This window comes from Alosa sapidissima, chromosome 4 (assembly GCF_018492685.1).
Source record: "Alosa sapidissima isolate fAloSap1 chromosome 4, fAloSap1.pri, whole genome shotgun sequence".
Classification (NCBI taxonomy): domain Eukaryota; kingdom Metazoa; phylum Chordata; class Actinopteri; order Clupeiformes; family Clupeidae; genus Alosa; species Alosa sapidissima.
In genome coordinates this window covers 13,744,306-13,765,919 of record NC_055960.1, presented here as the reverse complement: position 1 = coordinate 13,765,919, position 21,614 = coordinate 13,744,306, and the positions used below count along the sequence as shown (strand labels likewise).

General features: G+C 44.5%; 2 protein-coding genes across 3 annotated transcripts; both read right to left on the bottom strand.

Annotated features, from left to right (window-relative positions):
• Nucleotides 1-1,877: 1,877 nt before the first annotated feature.
• Nucleotides 1,878-12,751, bottom strand: LOC121707885 (RNA-binding protein 38-like). Its single transcript, XM_042090846.1, has 4 exons — nt 12,289-12,751; nt 10,157-10,280; nt 9,435-9,489; nt 1,878-3,949 (listed from the first exon to the last, which is right to left on the bottom strand). The coding sequence occupies exons 1-4, from the start codon at nt 12,499-12,501 to the stop codon at nt 3,610-3,612; spliced, it is 732 nt and encodes a 243-aa protein (XP_041946780.1). The 5' UTR covers nt 12,502-12,751; the 3' UTR covers nt 1,878-3,609.
• A 1,942-nt stretch (nt 12,752-14,693) lies between these two features.
• rae1 (ribonucleic acid export 1) lies at nt 14,694-21,387 on the bottom strand. Of its 2 annotated transcripts, XM_042090370.1 has the most exons (13): nt 21,258-21,387; nt 20,638-20,746; nt 20,422-20,526; nt 19,754-19,846; nt 18,313-18,399; nt 18,069-18,155; nt 17,641-17,712; nt 17,332-17,439; nt 16,996-17,102; nt 16,807-16,882; nt 16,329-16,523; nt 15,990-16,075; nt 14,694-15,060 (listed from the first exon to the last, which is right to left on the bottom strand). In XM_042090370.1, coding segments are annotated over exons 2-13 (1,107 nt in total). In that variant the 5' UTR covers nt 20,728-20,746; nt 21,258-21,387; the 3' UTR covers nt 14,694-15,059. The 2 variants fall into 2 exon arrangements, with proteins under 2 accessions (XP_041946304.1, XP_041946303.1); XM_042090369.1 differs by lacking the exon at nt 14,694-15,060 and having other exon boundaries at nt 15,986-16,075.
• Between the last annotated feature and the right edge of the window lie 227 nt (nt 21,388-21,614).

The window sequence follows — 21,614 nt, the reverse complement described above, 5'->3', positions numbered from 1 at the left end:
GTAGATAACACAAGTTCAAGGCTTGGTGGAAAATGAGCGAAATATTCGGGGTCGGAGGAAAGCCCTTGACGTCACAGAAGGGCATGACTGAGCGAGCGCCTGTGGAGTGTTAGATTTTTCAGTAAGGAGAGGGGAATCAGGCGAGGGTGTGTGTGTGTGTGTGTGTGTGTGTGAGCCGGAGGGTCCGTTTGTGTGTGTGGTGACTCAGCATATATAGTGTGCACCTCCAGGCCTGGATGACCTCATAAATCAACCGGACATTCGTCTGTTTCTCCATCCCTTCCGTCAGTGCGTGTGTGACAAGGAGAAATGGGGGCCGTTACAGACGAGAGGAGAAGAACGTGGGAGGAAGAGGGGAGAATGGGGGTCAGAGCTCTCTGAGGGAGTTGTGAATCATAATTATTATTTTTCTAGTACTTCTAGTTCTTCACTTTTATTGCACATCTTAAATTCATGTGTGTCTCCTAATTAGAACTTGGTTCAAACAGCAAGTCTGTGTCCTTCAAGCAGAATGATTTGTTTTCCTAATGTTTCCTGAAGACATGTGCAAGGTCAGAGGGAAACTATTATGCTGCTAATTTCTGCCCTCTCAGTCTGGTCAGAGTAGGAGTCTCATATTCTTCATGGTTGAGGCTGTTGATTGACTCCCTTTTTTTACTTATATTGTTTCCCCTCAATTAAAGATATGGGTGAAACCTTACTCTGGCCTTGATGCTCATTACTGTAAAGAATAAACCTTGTTTCCTGATTGAATACTACTCTCTGACTGCCTCATTTAACTGTGGTATTAGAAAATGATCATTAATGTGTGAAAAAGGCATAACTGAGAAAATTGGTTGGGAAATATAAAGAAGTTATTGAGGAGGCATCACAGCTATAGTGTTTGTGGGTGCATGTGTGCCAAATAAATACAGGAAAATACAAGGGGAAAGGGTGGAGGATTTTTTTTTAAGGTATTAACTAATTCCGCAATATCAGAATCAGAATACTACTCTATATGATGCAAGCCTGAGCATGGGCTGTATATATTTAAATAAATACCCTGACAAGTATTTAGCCCAGTACGCCCACTCTCTGGCTTCTCCACCTCAGGCAACACAACAGCTCGCTCAATTTCTTAAACAGCAAATAAATTTGTATTGTACTCCAAAGGCAGCAGGCCTCTTGTGTCCAAGTAGCATTTATTTAAGGCTGTAATTCCAGGGAACAGACTAATTGCAGCGTTGCCAACACTTCGGTGCTTTCAGATACATGGAAATAAACAGAAAGCCATCTTGTTTAAAAATGTCCCTGCCAACCAGCATGGACATACCCATGTATGAACAATAAACAAATGGAGTAGATGTTAACACAGTGTGCTTGACATATTGTAACCCGAGTCAAAGTGAAAAGAAATCAGATTGAGAGAAAAAAAGGTTGTCAGAAGTGTGGATAGGGGTATAAACACAATACAGAAACTCACAGCCAGCAACATGTGCACGAGCTGACCCCCCAGGGCCCCTCCCCAGTCCATAACCTTCCTCTACCCAGCAACGGCGCATGCAGCCCTGGGCTGGGAAACACCGCGTGCCCCTGGCAGGTGGTACTGCTGTAGCCTGATAACCACAGGGCCCCATTGCCCTGACCCCAGACACACACGCTATCCAGATAACAAGGAACGCTAAGCAAAGACAAGAATGAACTGAACTCATTCACCAGAGTTTACGGCTGTCTTACAGAGGCCCAGTCACGACAACAGACAGATAGAGGCCACAAGATCACATATGGGTTTCAGCTTCATCTTGATAACTGCTGTGTTGCTTACATTTGATTATACAGTAGCCCAGAACCCAGAACGGCATACCCAGTGCTTGTGCATAAACCACACAACCAATGACCAAAAACAAAACTCAGTTATGTTTATTATACACAAATTCTTTATTTCCAAGACTTTCTTGGTATGGCTTATTCGCAGATGCTGAAATTTACTCTACCAACACGTTCCTCTGTGTAGTCGCACGTGAGCCACTGGACACCTTCTACTTGGGCATACATGCAAATCAGTAGACTTGAGAAAAAGCAAGTGTACAAAAGTTCAAAAATGGTGGGAATTTGAAAAAAAAAAATAAGAATAATATTTTAAACTTGAATAGGATGTCAGAAGGTGGGTGGGGTTGAGGGGGTCCAATGATCTGGATATACACTCATTCCTTGAATGGAGGCAACATTTACTGCAGTCTATGCACCTGCTTAGAAGCCTGGATTAAAAAAAACAAAAACAAACATAATCCACAGGTTTTCTTCCTTAAATAGACATAAATACTGCAAATGCACTCACATGTGGCAACATCTTGGAAATGCTGTACACGAATGTCCTTTTCAAGAAAAAAAAAAAAAACTTTTCACAATCATTTTGGATTAACAGTTTTACAAAATACACAGGCATCTCAGTGTCAGCTACCTTTACATCACGTTAATCCCAAATGCTCCTGAGCCTTCACCCGTAATCCCTGTGTTCAGATCGTACTGAGATAATCTACATCCTCTCAATACATAAAAAAGACGAATGTGTCCAACATAAATATTAGGTTAGTGAGAAAAGGAGTAAGGTTGTTTAAAATAAGCGTTTAAAAAAGGAAGGGAGGAAAAAAGTTAAAGGAGTTTCATTTTTAAGGCCGCTTTATGTTAAAAAAAGGTAGTCAGTCTGGTGTCTGTATACTCAACAAGTTCTTGTTCTAGAAGTCTCAATGTAGTTGTGTTGTCCTCAGTAAAATCTCCAGAATGGGAGAAGACAAGAGACAAAGAACAAGCAGGATGGGGAAGAGAAAAAAAAAAAAAAAAAAAAAAAAAAAAATTCTAAGAGTGTTCTTGTTTTGTCAAAACATTATCCACGCGGGAGTAGTGAGGGGGAACGCCTCAGTCCTGTGAGGTGGATGAGGGCTGGAGTTGCAGCTTTCAGGTTCAGCACACCCATCACCCGTTCCAGCTCCCTCTTTTTCCTTCTGTCGTTCTTTCGCCTCTTAACACGCTCTATCCAGCAGCTGATGCGGCCACAACCTTGCAGGGAGGGGAGTGTTCACATGCTGGCGTCCGAGGGGCCTCACCGGACCACAGGTGGAGTTTGGACAGCCAGTCCTGCCTCCGTTCTCATCCAATAACACAAATGTGAGGTTCACATTGATTGAAAATTACATTATATATATATAATAAAAAAAAAAACATTTGATACTTAACATATATAGACATTAATACAATAAAGATTACCTTGACGACAATGACTTTTGAATAACATAACGATCATAATAATAATAATAATAATAATAATAATAATAATAATAATAGCGATGAAAAGGGGGAAAAGTGAGTTTCTTTTTTTGTTTTTTCTTTGGAAGCCCTTCTGAAAGACCATGTTGTGCTGTGGTCCCTATAGTAACCATCTTCTCCTCTGCTAGGCTCCATCCTGATGTTATAGTGCAAATGTCCATCCTAAACCACAACCCTACGCCCCAGAGACAACACTCCTCCCCACCCTCCTCCTCCTCCTCCTCCTCTCACTCCATCTCTCTCTCTCTCTCTCTCTTTCCTCCCTGTGTGTGGGGGCAGTGTGCGGTTGTGGGTCTGGCGCTCCGCTCACTGCATGCGGTCCGGCTGCACGTGTTGCTGGGGGGCGTACTGGATGAAGGCCTGGGGAGCCTGGGGCGCAGCAGCCTGCAGGCTCTGGTGGAGGGCTCCAGGGGTTGGGGGTGCAGTGGCGGGGGCCGGGCCTGAGGAGGTGGGGCTGGTAGCGTAGGTGTACCCGACGAAGCCTGGCGAGGCAGAGTACGGGTACTGCTCGAAGGCAGCCTGGGCGTACTGGGCGTACGCAGCGCTGTAGTCCAGGTACTGGGGAGTCACGCTGGAAGCCACCTGCGAGGGGAGCACCAGGCTGGGCTGCATGTAGGCCTGAGGGTAGACGTAGTGCTGGGCCAGCCTGCAGAAGGAGAAACAGAAACAGAGAGAGAGAGACAGAGGGACCGAGACAGAGACAGAGAGGGAGAGAATGACAAAGGCGTTAGACTCGTCCAATACACCACAGGCGCATTCCTCACAGGGGGGACAAGAACAACACTACTAATCTGGCAGAGATCTGGGAGCTCGCGCTCTCTTGGACGCTTCTCTGGGCCTGCAGATTCAACAGTGAGACGCAAGCCAGATGCCACACCACCCACCCATCACCAGACCAGCAGAACACAGTGAGGAGGGAGGGAGGGATGAATGTGACTGAAGCAGAGGGTGGGGAAAACAACAGGTCCTGTTAAGGCCTGAGCTTGGGCCTGGGTGGAGTGGAGTAGGTGGAGTGGCGGAAGGAGACAGCCGGTTCAGGCAGCTCTTCTCCACCAGACACCCGCAAGTGTTTTAACAGCTGCCACTCACTGGCACACACACACACACACACACACACATCACACTTAGAGCTAGAGGTAGTCACCTTCAGCTGCCATAGTTTACTGTTGACTTAACAGTGGCGACTGTGGTCTTTTCCTTTGCAGTCCGGGGGGGGGCTTATAGGGGGGGGGGGATTATGATGGACAGTAGGACCACAGAGGTGACAGGCTCTCAACCAACCCCCTCAGCAACTCGGCGGTCAATATGATGAACCAGGTAAATACAGTTTAAAGCCACACTGTTACACACACACACACACACACACACACACACACACACACACAGAACAATGACCATAGCCTTTGCCACACAGGAAGAGGCAGACATGACTGTTGGAACAATCTCACACTTTCTTCTTTGGTCTTCTTTTCTTTTTAGAAAGGAAATTTCCACCAGTGTTTCAATTCCAACAGTGTCACCTAATGCCATTGTCCTCAAGAGGAAGACAAACTACCCAGTCATTTTTTTCCAGTCAGTGAAAAGAAATGACCTTAATTATTATTATTATTTTTGTTTTTATTTGAAGCAACAAAAGATGACCTCCCAATGTCCTCAGGGGAGTTGGGGGGGTGGGATGGGGTGGGGGTGGGGGTCGTAGAGTCGACTCAGACAGCGGGGTGAGCAGCAAGCGAGACGAGACAGGAAGAGACAAGACGAGACAGTGAAGTCACAGCACACCTCCACTCGCTTTGACGCAGGAAAGGGTGTGAGGGGACATGTGTGACATATCCACCAACACCCAGCCTTGCGCGCACACACACACACACACACACACACACACACACACACACACACTACATACATATATATTCAGACACACAACCCCCCCGCCCCCAAATGGCCAAACTTTTAGACAAACCACACCACCACACTCCCCCACTGCAAACCAAAAACCATGCCAGAAGCACACGAGACGGCAGTCGTTTAAAATCATCGTGACACTCTCCACGTCAGATTACAGTCACACACACAGAGAAACACGATAAGGCACTTCAGTTTGTCAAAAGCACACTGCACTGCACTCTCAAGCCATCACTGGCACCTTTAGAGGGGGGAGTGAGGTGGTGGTGGAGGAGGAGGGGTGGAGGCGGTCACATCCTGTGCCCTTCCACTGTTGGGGACCTCCAAACAAGGCCCCAAACGCTGCCTGGACCTCCAGTGTCTTCACTCTCCCCCGCCCTGGTTCAGTCCTTCAGCTAGGAGGGTAGGGAGCAACCAAGAGGAGAGGGATGGTGGACAGTGGTGGTTAGCACAGACACCGAGTTTGGATAGTCAGCATCAATGGGGTATCAGATAACAGAAGAAAATACATTAGCACGCACACATACAAAACACACACGCTCACTAGCACGCGTGCACACACACACACACACAAACACACCACACACACAATAAAAAGACAAGCTTTGTGGTCTGAGGCGCCCACACAAGCTCCTCTTTAGTCCTTTGGCTCGTGGGGGAAAAAGAAGGCAGTAACAGCTTTGTTTAAGCTCACAGCCAACCAGGCATGGGCGACAACACGGTCAAGGACGTTTTTGTGTGCGCTCTTGCACATGCATGCTCGCGCGCGCGCGCACACACACACACACACACACACACACACACACACACACACGTGCGTACACATACAAATACCCTGAGCAAACACACGTCTTGCTCTTCTTGGCTCACACTCTTACACACACACACACACACACACACACACACACACAGACACACACAGACACACAGACACACAGACCCCTAGCCATGGTACACAGTCTCAGTCAGTGGGCACTGAACAGAACAGTCCATCACAGAGGAAGGCCACCCTGCCCTGAGAGTAAACAGCTCCTCTCCCTCATCTAGGGGGAGGGCGGTGGTAGTGGAGTGGGGGGGAGGCCAGGCTGTTCAGTGTGGTTCAGTGATCTACTGCAAGAACAAAGCATTTGAGTGTAGAGGAAGCTGGGTGAACACGATGAATTCAGAAGCCTGAAACATCCACCCGACTCGATCTGAAATAAGGCTCGGGCTTCTGACATCCCCCTACCACTGACAAATACAGCAGCTGAGAGGCCTCTGACACACACAGACACACACACACACACACACACACAAACAAACATTCGCCCACACCAAAGCAGTCATGTGCACTGTAACAGAGATATTTAAAGGAGGATATTCAACCGTGTATTACTGCAGCAGTGGATGCTCCACAGACAGCACCTCTGCAGAGCTAATAATAAACCACAGTGGGCAGGGGGAAGTATGAGAACGGCTACGCTGTGGCTAAATGCTGCCTCCGGAACAGGCCTGAGAAAAAGCCACGCAAAATTAAATGAAAGAGAAACTTGCAACAGATGACTGTTTTGAGTGAATTGTAACCAAGCTTGCTCATTGTAGCGGAACTGAAACTGATATGAAATCAAAAGAGAACATGAGGAAACTGCAGGTTGGTCTGGAGGAAGTTTCAGAGAAAAATGCATTGAGCAGATCGAGTCTGACCACTGGCATTTTAACCTGTGAAGTCATCTCTTTAAAATTCGCCCAAGTAAACATCTCCATTGTTGGTTATGTTATCTTGTGAAATGATGTATTAACACCGGAGAAACGGGCAACAAGAGGGAAAGAGACAAAACATCTCCTTGGGCCACTTAAACACAGAGAGAGAGAGGAAGAGAAGAGAAGAGAAGAGAAGAGAAAGAGAGACAAAGGTCACAAGGTCGTGTGACTTTTTTCTGACGGCCAACGGGTACCAGGCATGCCAATTGGACAGAAGACAGCATCTAGCACATTCATCACACCACCCTAACAACCTCTACCTCTCTCTACTACACCCCCCCCCCCCCCCACACACCACACATCTAAAGCACACAATTAAGCTGGTGGTTATTAAGCTGATCATCACAAAAAAAGGGAGGAGGGGTGTGGTGGGTACTTTCGGTTTCAAATATGAAAACGTGGTGCGCCGACAAAGGCAGTGGTAGATTTTACCCAATTAGTCCTGAGGAGTGAGGTTTCTGATCCGCACCATCCCCACCCACCTTCTGGATTCCTCAACCCCCACCCCCCTTCTGTCTAGCACCCCCCTCACCCCTCTGTCTCTGTGCCCCCTGCCCCCTAAGCACCCCTCCTGTCTCACCAAGGTGTCAACTTTCAATCCCTCTGTCTAATCACTCCCTGACAATGCCTCAGAATCTGATCCCACAAAAGAAAAAAACAACAAAATGTGAAGGTAAGTGTTGTGAAAAATGCTGGATAAAAAGGGACGTTTGAGGAACCGGGACCATTAATGTGAACGTTTCCCCATCTTCTCTTCTCCTACACACACACGCCAATTCTAACAGCAGCAGCAGCTGTAACTTCTAGGCTCGGTCTACGTGACCCCTGGTGCCCCATTCCCGTGTGATCCGCTGAGCACAGCCTTGCTGCCACCGAGCTTGTGAGCAGCGAGCCGGACCCCACAGGGCCAGTCACGCGCAGCCATCAAACCCGCCACCGAGCCGCCCAGGGGCAAAGAGTGAGGAAGCTCAGAGCTCACACATACACACATATAAACACACCACAACTGCACAGTACACATAAAAGTCCCTGAGCTCCCACTGTCTATAGCCCCTGAGGGAGAAAGACAGGTGTTCTCAGTCAGTACAGGGTGACAGAGAGAGTGTGTGCGTGTGTGTTTGGGGAGAGGGGGGTATTGGGCTTAAACTTGTATGAAGGGTGTAATTGAGGGAATAAGAGCTAGCACCTGTCAGATGCAAATGTACGAACACACACAGACGCACAAACATGTACGTGACAGACGGCAGGTGTCACTTGACAACGCTCCGCCTTGTCACCATGGCAACCTGCTCTGTGCTTAATGGAGAAACTCTAGTAACAGAGCACAGCAGAAACGATCTCACAAGTGAAACAAGGTTGAAAAGAACACCCCCCCCCTCCCCCACCCAACCCTCCCCTCCTCAAGCGAACACTGACTCCCCAGAACAGACAACAGCCACACAGTCTGTTGCCATGGTGAGTAAACCAACACCGTCTGAGACTTCTCGCCTCGTGGCAATAACATGGGTTTAAGGGTAAGGACAGCAGAGTTAACGACAGCAGAGCCCAAACGCCAGTGACTTCGAGCACCTCTTCAAGCGCACAGACTCCCCGACGGAGACCGAGCGAGCACCGTCCTTGGTGTGGCCTCCACTCGAGGTCAGAGTTCCAGTGCTGCATTGCAGCCTCGCAGTGAAGGAATGAGTCTCTGACCTCCACCGGGCAGGGCAGAGCAAAAACATTCCCGGCAGCTGCAGTCCACGTTGCTCTACTCCAGCAAAGACCGAGAGTAGGGGTCATTTACAGACTTTTGCCCCGAGTACTAATCTAAAGTCCCCCCCACTGGGCTGAGTCTATGTCCCCTCACAGATCACCACATTATCTATAGACCCTTTCAACAATAAAAACAAAAACAATGCTTGAACGTTCTATTTGGGCCCCGATCTACTTCTTCTGCATTAAGATAACATATGGAATGTTAAAACGGAAGCCTTGTGGGGCCAACTATGATGCTGATAATGGAACTCTTGAAAGGGTCTATACAGACACCCAAAGACCAAGCTGATAGAAGAGGGGGAGCTAGAGGAGGCAAGAAACACTGAACTGTGATACTGACCGCAACGCTTGCAACAAAGACGCATCACAATGGACGTGGGCATGACCTAGCCTTGTCTTTCTAAGTAGAAGGTCATGACGGTGAGTTATTGTGTGTGGTGAAGTAACAGCAACCCTAAAGACTGCCTGCTGGGATAAAAAGTGAAGATATTAACCCTTATGACAGAGTGTTCTACCGGTGTGACAGGAATGTTGGAAATTGCACATTATAAAGAATATCTGGGTTCAATGAGTTCAAGTATAGATCTATCTATCTATAAGGCTCGGGGTTAAACATGGAATTATCAAACCTTTAATTGCTGCAGAACTGAATCTGTTAGAATGTTGAACTCCCCTGCTAAAGGATCTTTGGTTAAGGATTTAGTATTCTGTGTGGCGTTTCAGCATTGACTTACCCATACTGCCTTTGGATCAGTGCGGGGTGAATTGGCTGCACACCAAGAGAGATACCTGACGGATACACAAAATGACAGAGGGCAGTTCATAAACATGCTGTGGACAGCTAAGGAGCCATGTTACATGGCATGTCAAAATAAATGGCAGTACCTCCAAAGGCATCCTGATAACTTGCAAATTAATATAGGAGACCCCCCCCCACACACACACACCACTTAATTTCCCTCTGAGCGGTGGACCACAGTAAAGCCAATGCAATCACCAGATGAGCTTCAGAGATAATTACGCGGTTTAGAAAAAACAGGCTCTTAGAGAGTACTGCTGACATGTTAAAACCTACAGGACACAGTCATGCGACTGTAGTCCTGCGTCATGTGTGTAGAAATGGTGCTGGGGATTTTGACAGCAAGAGGAGGAAACGCTGTGTATAAATGCAAAGATCTTTACGTGAGGAGGTCTGGATATTATCGGCTCTTTGTGCTTAACGGGTGTGGAAGTGGTTGTAAATACACAAACGCGAGCAGTACCACGCAGCTGGAGGGTAGTGGTGAGGGAAGATGAAAACAAAGAGCTAGAAAAGAGTAAAGACACTGGGCTGAGTGTGCGAGACCCTCTGCGGTATCCATTATTGGTTGTGTTATTGTTAATGTGACTGTTATTGTTACGGCAGTGTTATTTTTATGCGACAGTTACGGTCTGTGTGGTGCTGCTCTTTATTTACCTGTCTGCATACTGCGGGGCTTGGCACCGAGGTAGGCTAGATTAACGTTGGCCTTCCTCCCATCAATGATGGGGTTGGGGTCTTTGCAGGCGCGGTCTGCCGCCCCCCTGTCTGTCATGGTCACCTGGGACAAACAAAAGGCACATGATAACATCCACTCTAACTTTATGGACAAATCCCTGTTAGTCCATTCTTAGTAAATAAATGGTAGACCACCCTGCCATCTCCCCACCCCCAAATCACAGGCAAATTCACTCATGGTTGCCTTAAAACCACATGAACAAAGAAGCACTTTGGTTAGTGGTACATAGTGGAGAAAGTCAAAGTCATTAATGATTTTGGTAAACAACTATTCTTCAAGACTGACTGTTGACCTAGATATATTCTGCAGATAACAAACACATTCCTACTCATGTTATGAAAACATACATATCCTTAGAAAGCATGACCATGTGCCCCGTATAGCTCCATTATTTGTCCTACAAGTACAAATCCTCTACAAGCAGTCTACAAGGAAAGGGATCATTATATATACACAAGCAGTCTACAAGGAAATGGATCATTATATCTAGGTTTCTGTGTTGTAGATTTTTTCTAGCGTGACATGGACCACCACAATCCCAGAAACACGCACCCACATATCTCGGAGCCTGTTAGACCAGAAACACCAGACGGTGCGCTGGGTTAGCCGTTAGTGGCGGAACTAGGGCTGTTCCTCTCACTCTCTCAGCACCCCACGTATTGTCTTACAGCTTGGTCTCACACACACGCGTGCGCACGCACACACACACACGTTTCCACGAGAGTGTTTCTTTTCCATCCCTTCTTTGGCTTCAGTTCCTGTGGTGCTACTATGAAAGGCTCGCTCACAGACTCACTCATAAATATTTGCATAATTACCTTGGTCCCTGTCTGTGTGTGGGTCGAGTTATTTCTTTTATCCTATGTACACCAGTAATACTTGGAGAAGGAACTGGGAGAGTGCCCGCGTTTCCAATGCATCTCAAGCATGTGTTTAGGACTGCTGATAGGACAGTTTTGCCATTTTAAATCTCTAAATAATCTTAGAACTCCATGGGGGGGGTGTTCAAGGATGAGCTTTTGCAAATCCATGTGGTTGGGTTGAACTGTAAGTCTCCTCATGGCAGTGCCAGGTGATGGAAGGGGGAAGGGAACTGATGAGGAACTAGGGTCTGCCCTGAAAGGGAGACCTTTGGACCCCTGCTCATGCATGTGTGTCAGTCCATCTTTGGAGAAAGACATGATGCCTACTTACACGACGGTTATGACTACATAAATACCACTTTAAGGGCTGAGTGCTCTTATCCTTTGCCTTCACCCCCTCCCCCCAATTCAAATATCACCATAAAAAGCAAGGAGAGCCCACAAGTTCATGCGAGCGTGACCCTCCACTACTCCGGAGCTCTTCCAGAACGTGTACCCCCCCCCCCCCAAACAAGACTGGGTGTATGGTGGGGGCAGCATATGTAATATACAATCAGCTTATCTCAACTCGTACAACTAGTCGTCGAGTTACAAAGAAAATACTGTCCGCGTGTGGGTCGTCATGGCATTTGCTGCTTTGAGTTGCATCAAGGAAAATGCTGCTTTACAGACAGATGCTTTGCAGCTCTTTCGTGTCGCGTGAGGGATACAGTCGACATGATTTTAAGAGATTCTTCTGGCAATCATCTTTGGGTGACTTGATAAAAGACGCAGTCTAACTAGGTGACAGACGTCTAATGTAAATACATCCTTCTCTCCTTCATACTTCTCCTACATCAAAGATAAATAATACATATCTGACAAAGTCCGTTTTTAATAAAAGCATTTTATAAAACAAGAGGTTAAGCGGTTATTGCAATCTGGGTGTTTTTACTCGATATATGTATGTGACCACCACCCCAGACACATTGTCCGAGGTGATAGAATGTCCGTAATTTACATGACTTGATGAGATTATAGATAGGCTAATGGTCGTCACCAACTGATGGAAATGTCTTTAAAAGTTCCAAAGAAAACTACATAAAATAGATTGGAGCTCATGGTTGCCTTAAATGTCGCGCATAAACATTACCACACTCTTACACGAGTCAAGTAGCGTTATCGAGAAGTCACTGCTAAATACTTACAAAGCCGTATCCTCTGGATTTGCCCGTCTGTCTGTCCGTTATCACCACAGCCTCATCAATGTCACCGAAAGCCTCGAAGTACTTTCTGAGGGAGGCATCGTTGGTGTGGTAAGGCAAACCACCGACAAAGATCTTCGTGAAGGTAGTGTCTTTCTGAATAGCTGTTGGATGCATAACTTCATGCGCGCCGTTCACAAATGGGTGCAGAAGCATTTGTTCCGTATAACGTTAAATGACAAAACTGAGACGACGGGGTAACCAACTGTTAACAGTTAGCGAGCTGAACACAGCAACCCGCGCTGCGCAACTTCAATGACTTCGATTACTGGCAACACTTCGATTGTCCCTGCGTCTCAGCTCCAGTCTGATGTCCCTCTAGTATTTATCCCAAGCGGCACATGCCTAATGTACAGGACCGGTCAAGTCCACGGGAGACCACTTTCTATTGAGAAACTACCGACTTGTTAGTTCCGGGTATTTATATACCAACTGTGGCAAACCACGCCTTCTCATCATTTTGGCCTATGACAACAGATCTTGTCTGTAACTTCGACGTGGTCCCTCCCAAGTCCCCACCCCAAATCTTTTGCACCTGCTTTTGTCCTTAATCAAACAAAGGAGCTAGACTACTCTGGAAAGCGCGCTCAACGCCACAGAAGATATTCATATGAGTAACAGCACTATGTAAGGGTCTGCAAATTTGTTTGATCGGTTTTTAATTAAACGCTTTTATTTAATGACATAGCCTAACACAGTGGGTTTACACACATGAAATGACATGCCTTTACAAGAGATTTGCAACGTGTAGCATAATGTTGAATGATGCAGTGAGGTCTATTTAGTTTGCAAACATTTGTTGTTGGGGACAACAGGCAATATATTGGACACTAGTTTAAGCCCAACTGAAACACTGCCATGTGTAAAACCACTTCCTTATCGCCTAGTTACCCACATCTTGGCAACACAACAGCACAAAAGAATATTTCTTGCCTCAACCCGCCACTAGCCCGCCTTATCCTTCAGTTTATTAAACAGAGAAAACATCGTAAATATAGACTTACTGATTGTCCGATAACGAATGAGTTGTGGTGTCATGGCTTGAAACTAGGCGTGCGTACTGCTCTGATAATTTGTGAGGTTGAGGTAGGCCTTGTTCACATTGAATTGGCAATGAAGCTTGGTCACCAAAATTATGCATGCAATTCCCATAATAACTCAGTCGGGTGTGTGTGTGCAATGCAATAAAGATAAACTATTAAGTAAGCAAACGTCTAAGACCTACTACATATAATTCTGAAGTGAAGCTCAGATATTACAGTATACCTATTTGGTGGAGAATTGCAGCTTTAAATGTAAAAAGATTGTCTTCTTCATAATGGGTCATATCAGTCTGTTTCTGATCAAATGGTTGAACAACCTCTGTTGTAGGCTAAGTAAGCATAAACAGTTAGACATGTACAGTAGGCTTATGGCAGCAAATCAGAGAACATGCCAGGGCAAGCAGTAACTGTATAAACTGTCACCACTTCTGCTGCCTTTAAATTCATTTTACTGTGGGCAGCCAAGGTAAATATCCCCTCTTGACACAAAGGTGAGATAGTATTTTCTGGTATATGGGAGTATTGTACGCAGACCTAGTACAATGCTCACATTTCTTTTTTATTTGTTGACATGGGAGGAGAGGATGGGGGAGTCAAATCTAAAACGGCTGACATCCAGACTTAGAAGTGGATGAGACCCCCCCATCACACACAGGCAGTCTTGTCTCTGTCAGTGTGGAGGCCCTTTCGGCTTCTTTGAAGGCGTCTGCTAAGTGGCCCCGGCCGTACCTGACAGCGAAGCGCCACTCTAATGACCATACTAAAAAGTGGCCACTTTCACACCTCTTCTGCTGTGAGGATTCCAGTCTTCTCACATTTGCCCTTTGTTGCTCGCCTCCTGCTTGTCATTCATATCCTTTTGATAGAATCCCCGCGTTCACACTTCCGCGGGCCTCTCGCAGCCTCACCTGTGGGATCCGTGGGCTTGGCTTTGATCCTCGACCTTTGCTTGAGAAGGTTATACTTTGTTCCACTGAGGTGAGGCCCAGATAAAGCACAAGCCCTCCCCCTAATGGACAACTGTTGTACCGACAGTGATGTGGCGAGGCTTTGTCTGACTGACAAAGTCTTCCAGGCTTGCTAGCGTTTTATGATGGCCATCACCACAAATTAGTCATAATTAACTTTTTTCAGGATATAGTTATCGGTTAGTTATTAGTACAACTGTTAAGTACAGTCAGTTAAGTACTCACAACTGTTACAAGTTATTTGTGCAACTGTTCAGTCAGTTAAGCACTCACAACTGGCACCAAGTAGTTCTAGACACACATGGAAAAGACAAAACTACATTCATAATCCGGAGAGTCCTGGAGAGAATTATTTATTGAGTTTACATTTTCAAGATCGAGCTACACCACGCGATGACAGTAAAGCAAAAGGTAAAACAAGTCAGTGTATCCTCTGGGGAGCCATGTAAAAAAAATAACTGCAGACATGAATATAAAAAGACAGATTTTACCATGAACAATTATGATGAGCAACAGAAAGAACGGCTACCCTCATGTGGCCCGTAGCCACAAAGCGGTCATCACACAAGGACAGGTTGGCCCCTTCTGATTGGTCCATACACAGTACGCAAAGTCTCGCCATTGGTCCAGGTGTAAGCCAAAAGGGGGTTCTCTCTTGTATATACACACTAAAGCCGCTCCTCGAAGTTTCCGACGCGACGAATCTAAAGACATGGAGGGGAGTAGTCAGTCATTCAAACATTCAGCATTGAGTTTTAAAGGAGGTTTATTGTTTGCTTCTCCCCACCACCCCCACAAGCAACAGGTAGGTTCACTTCGCAAATGTCAACATGACATTTAATATTCAATCTGCATTAGATTCTTAATCTCCTTTGGTTAATTTCAGCAACATCCAGCTGTATTTAAACACACAGATTTTCCTAAAAAAATATAAATGCATCTCATTAAACTGCATTCTTTTCACTGTAGAATACCTGATTATCTTAGTTTTAAGTAGGAGTGAGTGAAATTCCAATAAGCGCTAGCATGAGTGAAAGTTAAGACTGCTGGAATTGAGTATGCTAGCTCTGCTACATGGAGCATCTTGTCTCCCTGACATCAGTGCAAACTAAAGTGTGAGCATGGAGGAACTGCTAATGTCACCGACTGACTATCGATTGACCCGTGTTTTGAATTCCCCCCGTTGCGAGTCCGTGTCATTTTGGATAAAAGCATCTGTTAAATACCAGTCAACTTTAACTTTAAAGCAGTACAGCCCTTATTTTATCAGGAAGTCCCATCTGCCACTCTGGGCGAGGCTGACGACATGCTTAATGCCATAGCACTCTCTGGATTCTGAATCCAGCTTTGATTCAACTTATTTAAATTAATAAATAATTAAAACAAATAAATAGTGAAGAAAATGACAAGCAACTCCCCCTCTCCACCCCACCTCAAGAACAGCAAATACAGCCAATATTCCTGACCCCACCTCCCAGCATGCACTGCACCAGGGGCTTGTGGGGCAGAAGAGCCCTGGCCGTGTGTCCCCATGTCCCTGAGAAAGAGAGAAGTCGGCGCAAAAGAAGGCAGGCAGCCTTGTCTGGTGACACCGTCTCCTGGGTAACGGACACGATGGCTGCCTGGCTCTCACCATTTCTTGTTCCGAGGCTTCAACTCCTCGGCAGCGTTTCGCAGGAAGATGTAGTTCTTCTTCTGGGGATTGTAGTACTCATGGCCCTGGGTAAAGACAGACAGGGCAGGTTAAAAATCATAACTATTCAAAGAAGCTATGAAAAGCCAGTGCAGCATTCACTGATTTACTGGAAAGCTCCATCGTAAATCACTAACATAATGTGTAACGGAAAAGGGGTATTGTCACTGCCTGACAATCGATCAGCCAAGGATTCACAAACGTACCGTTGTGAGTCTGTGTTGCTTTGCTAAATACCAGTAAACTTCAACTAACTTTAACTTTAAGATCGCGTCGCACCTTTGACCAATCATAACTGGAGGAGTAGGCAAAGATATTTCCATTGTTGTTGAAGCAGCAGGCCGTGATTGGCTGATCCAGCAGTTCCGAGGTCTTCAGCTTGGTGCGGGCATCCTTGTCCCAGAAGCTGAACCGACCATCTGAGCCCACGGTTGCCAAGGTGCCATGGACAGGATGAAAAGCTATAGCATTCACCTGGTAAAGAAACAACATGATCAAAACGCTGACAATAGCGGAGACACTGATCCATAACCAAAAACCTACAATTTACATGTCTCTGGCATGACAGGCTGTGTCAGAGGATCAACACTGTTTTGCTGAGAATGTGTATTACTATTCTCAAGGATTCTCTGGTAGAACAAATCATTCCTCTTTCTAGTTACAGGACTCTGTACTCTGGGAAAAAAAACAACCAATGGAGACTAAAATGTCTACTGTGTACCGAATACACTGAACTATACTGAAACGCAAGGCTTACAGCGTAGATATCCTGGGGAGTGGCAGTATTGGTTCCATTGGATCTATGGCACTTGAAGGTGAAGTTGTCCTTGGCTCTAGAATACAGGCCAGCACACGAAAAAAATATTTAGCACCAATCCTTTAGTGTTTATTTGTCAGGGACTCCACACTTAATTAAATCCATTAAAATAAACTAATGAATACTCACGGATTTGGAGGATTAATGTAATGAATAGCCACCCGTCCCTCAATGCTGCCGAGCGCAAAGCCTGTAGGCTTGTTCTGCTTGTCCTTGAAGATGGCCACACAACGATGCTGCACAGAAATTTACAAAATTACTTCATAAATAATGAATAACTAATAAATGATTTAAACTTCATTATTTGAAATTTAGAGACAATAAAGCAATGCATGTGGCAACAAATGACATAACTGAAGCAGAGGGGTATTTTGTTCACATCTCTTTAAATTCACACAACACCCATCAACATTAAACACTGTATCACTGTATACAGATCAGAGTGGAAAATAGATCAGAGCTTACCTGGTGCTTCAGAGGTGAATCTATTCTTCGGAACTCTGATGGCTGATTCTCCAGCTGATACACAATCAGACCTCTCTCTGCCGTGGCAACCACCGCCATGGGATACACCTGAGATAGGGGAGAGACCAGTCACATCTTTCCTAAATACTATGAATAACTAATACAGCACATTAACACAGGGCAGAGGTTTCTTTTCTTTCTCTTTCATTGCTCAGTGGATTGACAGATGATGAATGACAGATAAATTACTATTGTGAAAAGAGTGCATTTGAATGGAAGCATTTTTTGGAGGAAAGTTTCATTCCTCACCACGTCGGCACAATAGCTACGTTCTGGCATCTGCAGTGACATCATGGGGTTTGGGGAGCGCGTGTCCCAAAACTGCCAACATGGTAAGAAAAAGGGATCAGAGAAAGAGAGAGTGAGAGATTAGCTATTCAAGGAAACTACAAAAATATTTTTAGTGCCACACAGACTGTTCCATCCAAATACGTCCTTTTTTTCATTAAAACATGCTTGAAGACTGTAGTTTTACTATTTTACTTGGTATTTGAATTCAAACAGTTCGAAATGTAGCATTTTGGTTTGAGCGAGTAAAAGTCTCATCACACACACTCACATATCACATGATGTTTCCGGTAAAACTGCACCTCAGATCAAATCTATTTCTTACTCATTTTTTCCTTTCTTATTATTTTGTTTTTATAAGCAACCATCCCAGATAAATTATGTCTTACCTTCAGTGTTTTGTCCCAACTTCCTGTCATGATACAGCTATAGTTAGGAGCCTTTATCCAGTGAATTGATTTAATTGGGCCCTCATGCTAAAACAAGAGCAAAATTAGTTTTGGAAGACCATAACGTTTTATGATGCATCATTAAATATGACTATCAGACAGAGGTCTTATGGGAAAATAAAAATCAACATCTAACAGAAGTTAGGTCACAAGTAGCCTGTTGATTAAATATGTGCCGTCTTACCTGTGCAATCTGCATGGCCTGGTTGCTGTTCAGATCCCACATCTTGGCTGTTTTGTCACATGAGGCAGTGAAGACTTTACTCCCATCCTGTAAAATTAAACATTGCATAAGTAAGCACTGCTGTTGTATCACACAGAAGAGCAGTTTCCAACTTAGGCATGTGAGAAGTGTATTTAATAGTCTCTTTAAACATAGGTGGTCATCTATGTCTACATGTATTCAGACTCACTATAGCCATGTCCCATATTAAACATTTCTGACTGCCAAAAATCCAAAGTTTAAGGAGATGGTGGGTCATGACTTGTGTGATTACTTTACCATTATTATTTTTGTATACTTTGTATTCTTGATTTCACCAGCTCCCTATAGGTGCTAGAATTAATCTCAAAATGTATTAGAAATGTATTGATACATTAAATTATTCTGACTAGTGATATGGATAGAGGTTGACAGTTTTTTTCTATGGCCGATGCTGATATTTAGAAATCAGGGTCAGCCGATGCTGACGATTTTGTTTTGGCCGACATTTGCCCGTTTTCTCCCCTCTATTTGCAGGATAAAATGTAACACTAATAACTTAAGTTGATTAATTTTGTGTATCTTAACAACAGCATTTATTGAACATGTATGATCTCTTTCTTCAATCTGAATTTTATGTCTTCACTGTAGGTATATAGCATAGTCTACTTAAAACTAAAACCATGTAGGCTATAAACTGAATAAATGAAACAGGTTGACGATTAGTAATGTTCTAGTATAGGCTGTCTTCAGCTTCAAGCCATTCTATGCTTCCATTAGTCCATGCATATTACAGTCTAACATAATGTTTGTTGGTAGACACTGTTACAAGCCTAATAGACATGATCTAGTGATCGCAAAAAAGAGAAAACCTTGTTGTACTACATGCAAGGACACAAACCACAAGCAATGACATCGTAGAACATACAGAACAAGGTAGCCTGGGAAGACCCATACGATGCCAACAATGCTAGAGGAAAGGTAACTGCACTAATATATCTGCACTTTGTTGCTGGACATATCAACAAATTACTAGAGTTCCCCCTCTCAAATTAAAAGGGGCATTGTCAGCATCAACTCTAGGAAAGGAGGAGGAGTTTTTTTTTTTCACCATCGTTCCGATCAGCTCCATGCCTGTGTGCGTGTGTGTGTGTGTGTGTGTGAATGCCGTTAAGCCGTTTTCTCCAAGGAACAACATTGTTGTACTCCTCCAAAAGTTCTGGCTGGGGTCTGACAGTAATTTCACACAAGGGGCAGCGTGCGTCTCACGTGTTCTACAGCAACAACAAAACTGGGCTGTCTGCGGATGCGCCTGACTGTTAATCGGCCTAATATACCCGGACATGGCCGATGCCGATCAATCGGTTGACCTCTAGAAATGGAACAATAGTGTATGGTGTGCGGTGTGCACATTTTCACATACGTCACTCCAGCAGACATCCAGCACTGGACCTGTGTGCATTTGCTGAGCTTTAGGCACCGTTTGGCCATTGTCCTGCACTTCCCAACACCGCACCTGAGGGAGAGAGAAAAGGTTTTCATAAAACAAGTGAACATATTCATGACAGTGGCCATATTTTTTATGTGCCTTAAAGATACATTGTTGCTTCTGCAAAGACTTTTAAAGTATTAGTAATGTCTGCTAACATTTGTCAACATGCTGTTGGAGGTGCAAACGCACACTGCATCGCCCTCTGAGATGACATAGTAAGGAGCTGGCTCAAGGGTTATAAAAGTATCTTGTGGTGTTTAGTTGTATAATGGAAGCACCGTTTTAATAGCCATCCATATGTGTAGTGTTCACTTGGCTATCAATTTGGTAAATATAGCAGGCTTTAGAACACTAAACATATCGGAGGTGTCAAATGTTGACTTACTCCAGTCTAGATTTTTTGGACGTTAATCACTCCTATGATGTATTGCTATTGTCCATCCAAAGTAAAGTGTCTGTTTTGAAGTTGACTGATGGTCAATTCAACCAAAAATCCGATATTGTTTGCACCTCCAAGTGGTCTGTGACGTACAGTAGGTTTGTGTGAAAGAATAAAATAAGGACGAGGCGAAAGCTTTGGATTTTCAGACAACACTTACATCGTTGGCCCATGAGCCTCCAATGAGGAAATTTCCCGGGAGAGTTGGGGGGCTAAAGGCCAGACAGCTAATGCTGTCATCAGGTGGAGACGTCACCTCTACATCCTTTGGATAACATATCATATGGCATGGAAAAGAAAAAGGGTTCGGTCAGTTACTACATTTTAGTTCTATTGTAAGATAAAATATATGATTAAATGAAAAACATACGGTTACCTTCATTGGATTATGTGTGTCTGTCGTGGCACTACCAAACACACTTGTTCCTCCAGTACCAAAACCGGCGGTTGTCCCAAATAAACTCATGGTGGGATGTGCTGTGTTGCTGCATAGAGCATGGATACACGAAGTGCTAGTTTAGATTCATGGGCAAAAATCCGACAAAAGACGGTTTGCTACATTATGTCAAACTAATAGTTGGCTCTCTGATACTGAAACATGATTATGCTAGTTGGCAAGCTAACAACACTGCAAGCTATCTGCTAAGTTCGTATAATAGTAATGAGCTGCATATAACGAATACAATACTTTAATTCACTATTTCAAATGTCACAATACTGCAACATAGCGAAGATATTATCTTATATATATAGCTATATATACATATATATATATATATATATATATATATATATATATGCACTTTCATAGTGCATAGAACTGTCGCAATTCAAGGCGGGTAATGTTAACCGTAACGTATATCTAACAGCCAACCCCACGATGCTAGTTAAGTTTGACATTACCGGTCCTTCTTTGGTTCAGTATCTTAAAATATCACATGTACTTCCTTCTGATAAGTGTGACATTACGTTTTAAGAAATACATGTGTAACTAACCTAATATAGAACGTTATTCCATAAAGTCGACACGGGCCATGAAAACGTCGCACGTCCGTGAGCCGAAAATCTGATATCGTCGCAGGTTGATGACATAATGTTGTATTGCCGTATGACGTATGGCAAGCCGTTTTGACCAGAAACAGCTTTATAACCTATCAAATAATAATAGTCATTTCAATCTCTTTCAACTGCTGGAAGGAATCATAACTCGAATATATTAGATATATTGAAAATAATGAATTAATTATGTAAGTTAGAAACCAATATATTTTTGTAGCATGTTCCCAAAACTAGTAGGACTTGCCATAGAGGAGGATGCAGATTGCAGAATGGGTTCTGAATCATAGACTGTAC